The 13431-nt window shown below is 39.2% G+C and overlaps 1 protein-coding gene across 1 annotated transcript in view; it reads left to right on the top strand.

Annotated features, from left to right (window-relative positions):
* The window catches only part of FBN2 (fibrillin 2), a 219801-nt gene that overhangs the window by 49425 nt on the left and 156945 nt on the right, over positions 1–13431 (top strand). Inside the window, exon 6 of the mRNA XM_043465961.1 lies at positions 7862–8059. Coding sequence (XP_043321896.1) covers positions 7862–8059 — 198 coding nt within the window. The remainder of the gene's footprint in view (positions 1–7861; positions 8060–13431) is intronic.

Below are 13431 nucleotides of genomic sequence, written 5' to 3'. Positions count from 1 at the left end.
ACCAAAAGTTGAGACTGAATATTCTGTGTCTTGGGGCATAGCAGATGCAGCAGGTGTGAGGTAGATGGCCAAGTCCAGTGCCACTTCACTTTTTATCAGCTCTTTGATTCTCCACATATTACTTAGTGTATGATTTTTAGTTTTTTCATGTGTAAAAATGACATACACTTTTTTTTTAGCACTTCAAAATAAATTGAGATAGTTTATAGAAAGAGTCATTATAAAGTGCCTACCTTAAAGACTTAATTTTCTTCTTTTGCTTGTTAGTACGTAGGGACAATGAGTTGCCCTGTCAGAGATGCCGTTTTTCACTCATTGAATGAACACAAACCATTTGCTTCTACTCAGTGCTGGAAGGAATGGACTACTGTTGAGAGTATATATGGTTACCACTTATTCAGAGAACAATTCTGTAATATTTTTAAAACTGGCTAGTTGAGCCAACAATTCCAGTGCTAGGAATTCACCTTATAGAAAACCTGCCAAGCTATGTAGGAAAGACCCATGCAGCATTCTGTCCCTTTGTGGGCAGTTGTGAACAACATAAATATCCATCCCAAAGAGGGTGGGCAGTGTGGAAAAGGGGATGTTTCAGAGTCCTCAGTGTGACTCTCTATATAAAAAAAGACTCAAGGTTTTTTATTTTGGTGTTAAAAACTCATTTGTTTTATTTAAAAGTGATTTCAAAGTCCTGATTATTTTAGGAATTTTAAAAAAAATATTGTTTAATTTTGTAGAACAAATAATGTGAAATTTATCATCATGACCATTTTTAAATGTACAGTTCCAATGGCATTAAATTCATTCACAGTTTTGTGCAGCTATCATCACCATTCATCCACAAACTGAAACTCTGAACCCATTAAACACTAATTCCCCACGTATCCCCCAACCCCTGACAAGCCCTGTTCTACTTTCTGTATCTATGAATGTGGTTACATTCATAGACATAGACATTTTATATAGGTGGAATCGTTCAGTATTTTTTCTTTTTGTAACTGGCTTATTTTACTCAGAATAACTTCCTTAAGGTTCATCCATGTTGTAGCATGTGTCAGAATGTCTTTCTGTTTAAAGGCTGAATAATATTCCATTGCATGTATTTTGTTTATTCATTCATCAGTCAATGGACATGTAAGTTGTGTCCACTTCTTAGCTGTTGTGAATAATGCTGTTGTATACATGGTTGTCCAAATATCTCTTCAGATTCCTGCTTTCAGTTCTTTAGGGTATATTCCTTGAACTTTTAAATTTAGCTTGTAAATATCACTCATCTATTAATAAGTCTGGCAGATTTTAATAGTCACTCTAAGAGGCCTTTAAATAGTATTTGGTTCCATTTTCATATGTTGTTAATGGAACACCTCCCTACCTTTTAAACTGCTATAATATATTGAATACACCTAAGTATTCTTGCCTGGAAAATCCCATGGACTGAGGATTCTGTTAGGCTACTCTCCATGGGGTCGCAAAGAGTCGGACACGACTGAGCGACTTCACTTCACTTAATATCTCCCTTAAGTACTTAAATTACACAACTTAAAAACCTTTTTAAGTACTCAAATAGCTCTCATAAACCTAATTAAAATTTGAATGTCTAAATACTCAAACAAATTTATAAAAATCTGAAGTTCGCATAAATGATCCAGTTCTGTATGTAAGCATAGTCACATTTTAACATGAAAAATCATAACTCTAAATAAGTTACCTAATTATTTATTTTGAATTGTGCTTACAGGGCAATCTAATAGAGTGAACCACATGCCATTAAACATCGTTTAGTTGCTAAGTCATGTCTAACTCTTTTGCAACCCCCTGGACTGTAACCTGCCAGGTTCCTCTGTCCGTGGAATTTTCTAGACAAGAACATTTTGGTATTGGTTTCCATTTCCTGAGCCAGGGATTGAACCCGTGTCTCCTGCTTGGTGGCAGATTCTTTACCACTGAGCCACAAGGAATATTGAAAGTGAAAGTGTTAGTCTCTCAGTGGTGTCTGACTCTGTGACCCCATGGACTATAACCTGCCAGGTTCCTCTGTCCATGGAATTCTCCAGGCCAGAATACTGGAGTGGATTGCCATTTCCTTCACCAGGGGATCTTCCCAAGCCAGGGATCGAACCCAAGTCTCCTGCATTGCAGATGGATTCTTTACCACTGAGTCACCAGGGAAGCCCGAGGAAACATTACAGGTGCATAAATTTTGCACAGGTTCTTAATTTAATGGCTTTGATTCTCTTCAACATTTCTGTACTTAATTCTAAAATTTCCTGATGTTGGCAGTTGTTTGTCCATCATGGAAGATAATTGCTGTCTCATTTATCTGAGTTAAATATTTAGACCCACCATGAATTCTGGACTTGCAGACATTCAGGTAAATTTTATTGAGACTAAGGAAACTATATAATTTGAGGTGTTCCCTTCCCTGCATGCTCCAGTTATATCTGTGATCAGAGATTTCAGCTGGCAGACTGACTAGATAGATTCTCAATTAGAACCATAATGGGATGCAGTCAACTTTATTGTCATTGCTCTGTCAACAACGCCATTACTCAAGGGAGGCGGTCATGTCGCCAGGATCATTTGACTTAGGTTTCACACATTCCAGAGATCTGCATTGTACTCACTCCTGTCTGCAGCTCCCACACAGGGCGATTGCTGGATTGCATGTCACGTTTCTTTGGTTCCTGAGAATGGAAATGCTGCCTTCTTGCTTAAGTTCAAAGACTGTGGAACTTGATGGGAAATCTTACATATTTTGATACACTGTCTGGGATCAGGGTATTCTTTGTATACTAAAGTGGGGATGAATGGAGTTTTGAGTATCTTTAGGGCATTATTTGACTGCACAACTCCAGGGGATGTCATTTACATTAGAGTAGTTGTGGGTAGCTTTCCTGAATTATGCAGTGTCCATCTGTGCAGCTGTGGACCGTAATTGCATTCTACTGACAGTTAAATAAATAATACTGTAACCACATGGACAGCTGATGTACGGCTATCTCTATGACTCATTTCCCTTCTCTTGTGGGGCTTCTTGGGGACACCTCATCTGTTGACCTTACTGCTTTCTCTCACTTCTTATCTGTCCATCTGTTCCTTTTCTCACTCCCCATCTCATCCAGTGTAGATCCCACAGTCTATAAATGTGTCCTAACACATTTGCTGTTCTGAATCTTTTTCTTCTCTGACAGACAAAACTCTAGTCCTGGATGCACCCTTATCTCTCAGAGAGCTTCTCTGCTTCCTAGAGCTATTGGAAAAAGTCACAACACAGACAGGTGGAGCCCACTCTAAATTCGATTATCTTCATCCACCACAGAGACGTGTTGGATGTTCCCTGGGAATCCTCTGTGGATTCTTAGGACAGCTTCCTCTCCTGAGAGGTATCTTCGGTGTCCATCTCAATTAGCCTCCATGATCTGATGCTCCAACAACCTCTGCCAGAGACCTAGTGTCCACCTCCTGTTTCACAAGGAAAAGAAAAGGTATCCAAGAGGTCATGACTCCGTCTACTCTGCTGTATAAACATACCGACCTCTCTGTGTAATTTGCCCTTCTTCCCTTGGGTTACAAGAACAGGGTTTTTGTTCTTCTGTCTAAGGATAGCTCCTCTACACAAATTCTGGTTTCACTCTCAGCCTGATTCCTTAGGGGTCTCGCACTAGAAATTATTGTCTTTTAGAAATCCTTGTCTCTTCCGCAAAAGAAAACAAACAAAAGAATAAATAAGCAAAAAACGAAAACAAGAAAATTTTTTCTCTCAATCCCAAATCCCCTGCAGATCTATTTTTGTCTTTACCTCCCAGAAACCTTTCCAAAGGTTGTCTGGTTGTCCACATGATGATAATGCTCACCTATTGTTACCTAGCACTGTTTAGCATCTCTAATTAATACTAAGAGGACTTGAGAAATATAGAAGAATTCTCAAATATATTGAATTGTATTCATTTGAAGTAAAATGGTAACATAGGCTATAATAATGATAGAAAGCAGAAACTATTAGCAAGGATGTGGAGGGATTAGAATCTCATTCATTCCTGGTAGGAATGTAAAATCATGAAGTTATTTTGATAAACAGTTTGACACTTTATTTAACAATGAAACATATATTCTCCATACAGCCCAGCAAAAGACCAGTACTTGGTTATCAGATACATCCATACAGTTGGAGAAGAAAATGGCTACACACTCCAGTATTACTGCCCCTTGAATCCCATGGACAGAGGAGCCTGGCAGGCTACAGTCCATGGGGTTGCAAAGAGTTGGACACAACTGAGCAACTGATATAATATCCATATAGTGGAATATTATTCAGCAGTAAAAAGAATTGAAGTGCTGACTCCTGCCACATAGCAAGCATGGATAGTCCTCAAGTACATTATGCTAACTAAAAGAAGTTGGACAGAAAAAAAAAAAAATCACATACTGTTTGACTTCATTTCTATGAAATTTTCCAGAAAAGGCAACTTTATAGTGACAGAAAGACCAGTAGTTGACAGGGGCTGAGGATGAGCACAAGGAATCTTCTTGGGATTATGCAAGTGTTCTAAAATTGGGTTGTGGTGATGGTTGCACAGTTCAATAGCATTTATGGAAAATTATTGAATCTTACATGTAAGATGGGTGAATATGTGCTGTGTAAGTTAAAGGAATTTAATTTTTGATGAGATTGCTAATTGTGCCCATTGGTTAATGTGAATAAAAGTGGAGTTATATTAGAAAATCAAAATAGCAATATTTATGTTTCACAGGATAGTTTTTAACAAAATTCTCTTCGTCGTATGGTAATGAGTAAGATATCTGTTTACAGCTCACTGAATCCGGCATACCAGTTGTTAAGCAGCTTGCCCCGTTCTGCCCTTCGTTACTTCACTGCACGTATGACCTTCACTGTGAATGGTTAGCATGGTCTACAGAAACATTTTACCCACAGGGAAACTGTGATGAACGTATAGCAAGCCGTAACATTTAATTAAGGCCTCTCAGTACTCTTTGACCATAGTTAAAATGCTAGTAAAGTCTGGGACAGAATGTTTTTAATCTGATCAGGAAATTTAAATCTCTTTTCGATATCTAATATTTGTTCACATTTTCCTTGTTAGTATTTCTGGAAGAAGTAGGTTACGTTGTAAGTTTGAAAGCAAAATGTAACCAGAGAAGAAAGTAGATTCAGTGCAGTCTTAACAAAGGGAAATACAGGCAAAAGAAATAAAGAATGGTTAACTCTGTTCCTGGGAAGGCGGGGTCTGGGGTTGATTAATGAGGGCCTTCACCTGGAAAGTTTCGTTGCAGAGGGTGTTCTTATCTAGATAGTCCTCGTCTCCAAAAAGAGCGAAGAGGAGATAATTTTAAGAAGGTGTTGTAGTTAGAAGAAAAGAATTTTTGACAAATTGGTTTACTTAAGAATGAAATTATGGCTCTATTCAGGCTCCTCTGTGGGAATCCTGAAAGTGTACAGAATGTGAACATAGGTATATATGAACGAATCTATCAAAAAGTGTGTTAGATTTTTGGTGAAGAATGGACTTTTCCCTACATGTTCAGGACTGGATATAGTTTATCATAAGCCTGATATTTATTTAAAAGGGGAAAATAATGTGTTGTCTGAAGGACAATAGAGTAGGTTTAAAAAATTTACAACCTGGCAATGTGTGATGTGGGGAGGGAGCATGTACAAGGTTGACATATCTACAAGTATAGTACAAAGGTTGTCTTCTTCAAAAAACGTGATTTGTAGCCAGCACATCTGTTGTTCTTATGTAAGGGATTAAAATGAGCTATTTTTGTTGAAGTTTAGCTGCAGAGTAACAGAATGTTAAACCAACTTGCTACAAAGGTTACCTATTTTGGATTTTGTTTCCTTTGTATTGAACTTTTAAAATGTTTTTTTTTCTCTATCTGACAAAGCCTCATTCTTCATTAAAAAACAGAAATTTTTTGCGACTTTAAGTTGTATTTTTGTCATGTTACAGGATTCAGATGACATCTAAGTTGTTCTAGTTTAGCATTTTGAATGTTAAATTAGACCCCAATTTTTTTTTTCCCCCCCAGGAACAGTTTTTCATAAAAATGTTACCAACATTATTGACTGTTTTTCCATTGAATGTAACATTGTTTTGTTTTTACAAAAATCTGAAATAAACTTGTTCTGGCTTTCCCCTTCACATAGAATTAGTTGTTTGCATAAAGGTTTATCAGGAAATCCTGAATATCAGCTTACATTCCCAAGAGTTAATAAACTGTATGCGTACAACCTCTATTTAATGGGGGGGAAACTTTTTCGCGTATTTTGTTGTAGTTCTGTAAATGTTAGTCATTTAACTTGTCAGTCTTTAGGAGACTGATGTTTCTCTGATTTCTTATGTCTTTCAAAGTACAAGCAATAAAATTAAGGACTTATTAATGGTTCACATCTGCTTAAAATAATACATATTTATGTATGTGTGTGTATATATGTACTGATCATCTTATAAGGTCATTTGAGTAAACTGTAATGTAAAGATAGAAATGCCCAGCTTTCAAGTTGCTTATAGTCTAGATCTGTCCTTCTTAAACTCTAAGGTGCCTGTGAATCTCCTAGGTGACTCAGTGGTAAAGAATTTACCTGCCAATGCGGGAGACATGGGTTAAATCCCTGGGCCATGAAGATTCCCCAAAGGAGGAAATGGCAACCCACTCCGGTATTCTTGCCTGGAGAATCCCCACGGACAGAGGAGCCTGGCGGGTTATCAGTCCATGGGGTGGCAAAGAGTCAGACACAGCTGAACGATTAAAACAATAGCAACAGTGGATCTCCTAAATATCTTGGGAAATGCATATCCTAGTTCAGTGAGTCTGGGATGACAGCCGAGTTTATCTCTAACCAGTTCTCAAGTGATGCATGTGTTGCTGGCCCATGAACCACTTTGAGATGCTAGGGTCATAGTAGACTGTCCTTAATATTCATAGAAGAGCCTGCCTATAGATCATATGTGACATACATTTGCTAAAGTTTTTATTGTCATGTAACAGAGCTGGACAATGGTACAAGCATCTTCTAGAAATCAGAGATCATATAATATTAACTTGGAAAGAGTCCATGATCATAGGCCTCATTAGTACCATCTTTCTAGGTGAGCTCCACAGAGAACTAAACAGACTGACATAGAATCAGAAACCAAACTGTTGGTACTAAATGATTATAATCAACCTAGACCGCCTAAATGTATACATATAGGCAGTATGGAAGGGTGTGTCTTCATTGGTTCTGTCCTGATTTTCTGAACTTTTTTCGGCCACCTGCGCCCTTGTGGCACCTTCCCTAATGACTCCTCTGCACCTGTCAATATTCTGAAAACCCTGTATGCAAAACGGGACTTCAGAACACTGACAGGTGCAGGGGAGTCATTAGAGCAGGTGCCACAAGGGCGCAGGTGGGGAAACCCATGAGTGGGGAGGGCCGGGTGGCTGGGCCGTGGTGTCGTCGAGGGGACTCTTCACCACTGCCATGCAACGAGACAGGCCTAGCGTGGCCAGAACATCCAACTTTTTAAGAAAGGCCAGAAATAGAAATTTCGTGTGCAATTTCCCAATTTACATTGTTGGCTACTCATTTAAAACATTAGACGGGCCAAGAAAACACATCTGTGTCCCAGACACAGCCCTTGAGCCACCTATTTACAACGTCTAGGGTAGAATACATTGAAGTCTTGTAATGCACTTCTCATTATCGACACATTCTGAGTTTTCACGATGAAATTCTCTGGCCTTTTGTCATTCAGCATTTTGGTCGGAAGAAACTCTTGTTTTTTGTATTTGGAGGTGCTGGTGTTGAGATTGGTGAGTGGCTATAAAAGCTGTCTCTCTGCCTTTCACATTCCAGATTACAGGACAGGTCCGTGTTTCACTCAGGTCAACAACCAGATGTGCCAGGGGCAGCTCACAGGCATTGTGTGTACGAAGACGCTGTGCTGTGCCACCATTGGACGGGCCTGGGGCCACCCCTGCGAGATGTGTCCAGCCCAGCCTCAGCCCTGCCGACGGGGCTTCATCCCCAACATACGCACTGGAGCTTGCCAAGGTGAGTGAGCCTTCAGCCCGTGTGCGCCGAATCACCCACGTTGTCTGGGCTCCGCTCACTGCACTGGGGGCATCTGCCTCGGTGGATGGGAGCCTTTAACCTAAGGCTGTTTCCAAGAGGGGCCTTATTGTCTCTGATGATGAGGGGCCTGGCTACAGATGGCTTATTTTCTGTCCACTTAGCAAATTATTGTTAACTGACAGAGAGGGAGAAAAGATATATGAAAAATTGGGGGAAATTTAAAAAATATTTAATACAATCCGAAGATGAGTCATTCCATGTCTTCATCCAGATGGCATTATATGTTCCCTACTACAGCCTGTCAAACTATGCATATGTAAATACCCGGGGGACACATTTTTTCTGTCTTTCCAATCTTGTTACTCAGGTGACAGGGGAAAAGTGAGCCATCTGAGATTATCAACAGTGTCTTCAGAGAAAAAGCAGTAACCCAGACCGTGACTGCAGTTACTTCTGAGCTTATTAATCAGTCGGTTACAATCTTGTCTCCAGGCAATCTTCCCAACCACATCCCGATGTATATGATTCAGGGCTAGATCCTCAGCCCTGAGGATGCTACAACCATCAACTTTAACCCAAATAGTGGAAATTGTCATATACTTACTGAATAATTTATTAATTTTCAGCCACCATGATTCTTAGTCTTCTTAACAACTTCTCTGATATATGGATTAAGTGAATATTTAAAGCTTGGAACAGGGTGCTGTAATGAGCTTTCAAGTGGTAATAGGGTGAAAGGAAAGTGGAAGTACTTTTGTATTATTGACAGAAATTATGTTATTCATTATAAGACATGGGAGTTAGTTAGACTTTGTTACAATTAAATCATATACAAAGTTAGATGTGAACTCTTTCAAATTGATGTTAGTAACCAGTGTCAGCAGCCAAAGATGGAGAAGCTCTATACAGTCAGCAAAAACAAGACCGGGAGCTGACCGTGGCTCAGAGCATGAACTCCTTATTGCCAGACTCAGACTGAAATTGAAGAAAGTGGAGAAAACCACTAGACCATTAAGGTATGACCTAAATAAAATCCCTTATGACTATACAGTGGAAGTGAGAAATAGATTTAAGGGACTAATCTGACAGAGTGCCTAATGAACTATGGACAGAGGTTCATGACATTGCACAGGAGACAGGAATCAAGACCATCCCCAAGAAAAAGAAATGCAAAAAAGCAAAACGGCTGTCTGAGGAGGCCTTACAAATAGCTGTGAAAAGAAGAGAAGTGAAAAGCAAAGGAGAAAAGGAAAGATATACCCATTTGAACGCAGAGTTCCAAAGAATAGCAAAGAAAGATAGGAAAGCCTTCCTCAGTGATCAGTGCAAAGAACTAGAGGAAAACAATAGAATGGGAAGACTAGAGATCTCTTCAAGAAAATTAGAGATACCAAGGGAACATTTCATGCAAAGATAGGCTCAATAAAGGACAGAAATGGTATGGACCTAACAGAAGCAGAAGATATTAAGAAGAGGTGGCATTCTATACAGAATACTTCTGTATTCTACACAAAAGTACTGTACAAAAGAGAACTTCATGACCCAGATAACCACGATGGTGTGATCACTCACCTAGAGCCAGACATCCTGGAATGCGAAGTCAGGTGGGCCTTAGGAAGCATCACTATGAACAAAGCTAGTGGAGGTGATGGAATTCCAGTTGAGCTATTTCAAATCCTGAAAGATGATGCTGTGAACGTGCTGCACTCAATATGCCAGCAAATTTGGAAGACTCAGCAGTGGCCACAGGACTGGAAAAGGTCAGTTTTCATTCCAATCCCAAAGAAAGGCAATGCTAAAAATGCTCAAACTACCGCACAATTGCACTCATCTCACACACTAGTAAAGTGATGCTCAAAATTCTCTAAGCCAGGCTTCAACAATACGTGAACCGTGAACTTCCAGATGTTCAAGCTGGTTTTAGGAAAGGCAGAGGAACCAGAGATCAAATTGCCAACATCCGCTGGATCATCGAAAAAGCAAGAGAGTTCCAGAAAAACATCTATTTCTGCTTTATTGACTATGCCAAAGCCTTTGACTGTGTGGATCACAATAAACTCTGGAAAATTCTGAAAGAGATGGGGATACCAGACCACCTGACCTGCCTCTTGAGAAACCTGTATGCAGGTCAGGAAGCAACAGTTAGAACTGGACATGGAACAACAGGCTGGTTCCAAATAGGAAAAAGAGTACATCAAGGCTGTATATTGTCACCCTGCTTATTTAACTTATACGCAGAGTACATCATGAGAAATGCTAGGCTGGATGGAGCACAAGCTGGAATCAAGATTGCTGGGAAAAATATCAATAATCTCAGATATTCAGATGACACCACCCTTATGGCAGAAAGTGAAGAACTAAAGAGCCTCTTGATGAAAGTGAAAGAGGAGAGTGAAAAAGTTTGCTTAAAGCTCAACATTCAGAAACCTAAGATCATGGCATCTGGTCCCATCACTTCATGGGAAATGGATGGGAAAACAGTGGAAACAGTGGCTGACTATATTTTTCTGGGTTCGAAATCACTGCAGATGGTGATTGCATCCATGAAATTAAAAGATGCTTACTCCCTGGAAGGAAAGTTATGACCGACCAACCTAGATAGCATATTAAAAAGCAGAGACATTACTTTGTCAACAAAGGTCTATACAGTCAAGGCTATAGTTTTTCCAGTAGTCATGTATGGATATGAGAGTTGGACCAGAAAGAAAGCTGAGTGCCAAAGAATCGATGCTTTTGAACTGTGGTGTTGGAGAAGACTGTTGAGAGTCCCTTGGACTGGAAGGAGATCCAACCAGTCCATCCTAAAGGAGATCAGTCCTGGGTGTTCATTGGAAGGACTGATGTTGTAGCTGAAGCTTCAATACTTTGGCCACCTGATGCGAAGAGCTGACTCATTGGAAAAGACCCTGATGCTGGGAAAGAGTGAGGGCAGGAGGAGGAGACGACAGAGGATGAGATGCTTGGATGGCCTCACCGACACAATGGATTTGGGTTTGGGTGGACTCCGGGAGTTGGTGATGGACAGGGAGGCCTGGCGTGCTGCAGTTCATGGGGTTGCAAAGAGTTGGACATGCCTGAGTGACTGAACTGAACTGAACCAGTGTCGGAAGTAGAGATGTTGTTTATCCAGCCCATGTAAATGGTATATTGCGGAAAGCCAGGCCAGTGTCCGTCCAAACCCCAAACGAGAATTGGTAGATTGACGAGCCTGTACATAACCTCAATCCATCAAATTATAAAATCTGAGTGCTCTGCATAATTTAGTAAATATATTTCTGACAGTGGCTTCCAAAGATTTTTCTTAGTTTTTTGGGTTTACAAAAGGTAGTGTTAAAAATGGTTTGCATCTAAACTCTTTTCAAGTCAGAACTACAGGGGTACCCAAGGGATGACCCTGTTGTTTAGCCGCTAAATCCTCTCCCACTCTTTTGTGACACCCTGGACTGTAGCGCGCCGAGCTTCTCTGTCCATGAGATTTTCCTGACAAGAATATTGAAGTGGTTGCCATTTCCTTCTCCAGGGAACCTTCCCAACCCAGGAATTAAACCTGCATCTCTTGGGTCTCCTGTATTGACAGGCGGATTCTTTACCACTCTGCCACCTAGGAAGCCCCAAGGGTGACTGTACAACCCAACAAATTATCAGCTTTATATTTAATGGCATGTTAAAGCCTTGTCAGCTGTGGCCTTAGAATGGTTTTGTGAATGTTTTGTCTCTTGAATTAGTACCAACCACAACAAATATGAAAATCAAGTTAAATATCATTTTTAATCTGTTATTTACTGTGGATAATAAAATTCTAAATCATTGATGTGACTAATGGTATGATTATAGAGTTCCTAATAAAGCAACATTTTTTCTACAGAATATATACTATGCTATTAATATATAGTATATAGTATTTATTTACTGTACTACATAGAATTCCTAGATTAGATATAGACTACTGTATAATTTATATAATTTAGTAGATTACTATTAAAGATAAAATACTGCATAGATCTACTAGATTAACACTGACTGGATTTACTAGAGTAAAAGCGTTTGTTTATTCTCTGGCATTTTTCACCTTCTAATGCACTTGCCTGTTTATTGTCTTTATTGGTTTTGAAAGGGAAGGTGTTAGTTGCTCAGTCGTGTCTGACTCTTTGCGACCCCATGGACTGTAGCCCACCAGGCTTCTCTGTCCAGGGAATTCTCCAGGCAAGAGTACTGGAGTGGTTGCTATTCCCTTCTCCAGGGCATCTTCCCGTCCAGGGACCAAACCTGTGTCTTCTACATTGGCAGGCGGAATCTTTACCTTCTGAGCCACCAGGTTAAGCCCCCTTTTGCTTTTACTCTCCCCCAATTAGAATGTAAGCTCCATTTGGGCAAAAATCTGTTTTGCTCATTAATGTTTCTGACACATTTAGAATAGTGTCTCACAAGCAGTAGATACTCAGTAAATAACTTCTGAATTAATAAATGGAATTGATATTAAAATACTTTCAAAAACCACTGTTTCATAGAAATAGTTCTGGTTGAAAAAAACCCTTAATTTCTGCCAAAAAAAAACCCCACAAATTACCAACTCTCCTCATCTTTTGTATTTGTAGTTAGACTTTTTTACATTGATATTTTGTCAAAGAGGCCTAGTTTTTCTGAACACAATTATGGAAAATGTGTCATCTGATCTCAAACTTCCTGAATGTCCTTCAGGATTGAGTAATGTCTGAAAGCTTATTTGTTTGATTTTGTTTATGCAGCAAAGATAAGTTTTGGACTCCATTTGCCTAAAAATATAATGGATTAATACAGCTACAGGAGCAAAATGAAATTTGCCACATGGTTAAAATGTCTGGAAAAACAAGTTCTGCTTTGTTTCAAAATCATGGCATCGTCAGAAGGCTCTCAATTAAACACTAATCTTCAGTTCAGGCTATTTTAAGACTGCATCTTAACTGTGATTTCATTTTCCCCTTTAAATTCCTAGACTGTTTCCCAGATACTCTGCCAAATTAATTTGGAAGGTAATAGAATGGGAAACAATAAGACAATAAAACATGATACATGTCATACTTTTTTATAATAGTGTTCTTTTTTAAGGGGTATTTGAAAATTTTTGTAGAGTTGAAAACATTTAGCTGCGTAGATGATAACAGTAAATAGCTTAATATTGGTTTTAAAATATGGTTTATATTAGCCAAGGGAGGACATTGCTGAAGTTCTAAGTATAATACTATCCGGTAACTGATGCAATTAGTGAATTACTTTATCTGTAGCCTAGGAGGGAATGAAAGGGGATCTTATAATCAAAAAAGGTAACTGTCAAAAATGAGATCCAATATGAAATTAAAATGATACTTAAAAAA

Source organism: Cervus canadensis, chromosome 4 (genome assembly GCF_019320065.1).
Source record: "Cervus canadensis isolate Bull #8, Minnesota chromosome 4, ASM1932006v1, whole genome shotgun sequence".
Lineage (NCBI taxonomy): Eukaryota > Metazoa > Chordata > Mammalia > Artiodactyla > Cervidae > Cervus > Cervus canadensis.
The sequence above is the reverse complement of the archived record's forward strand: the minus strand, read 5'-3'. Positions and strand labels throughout refer to the sequence as shown.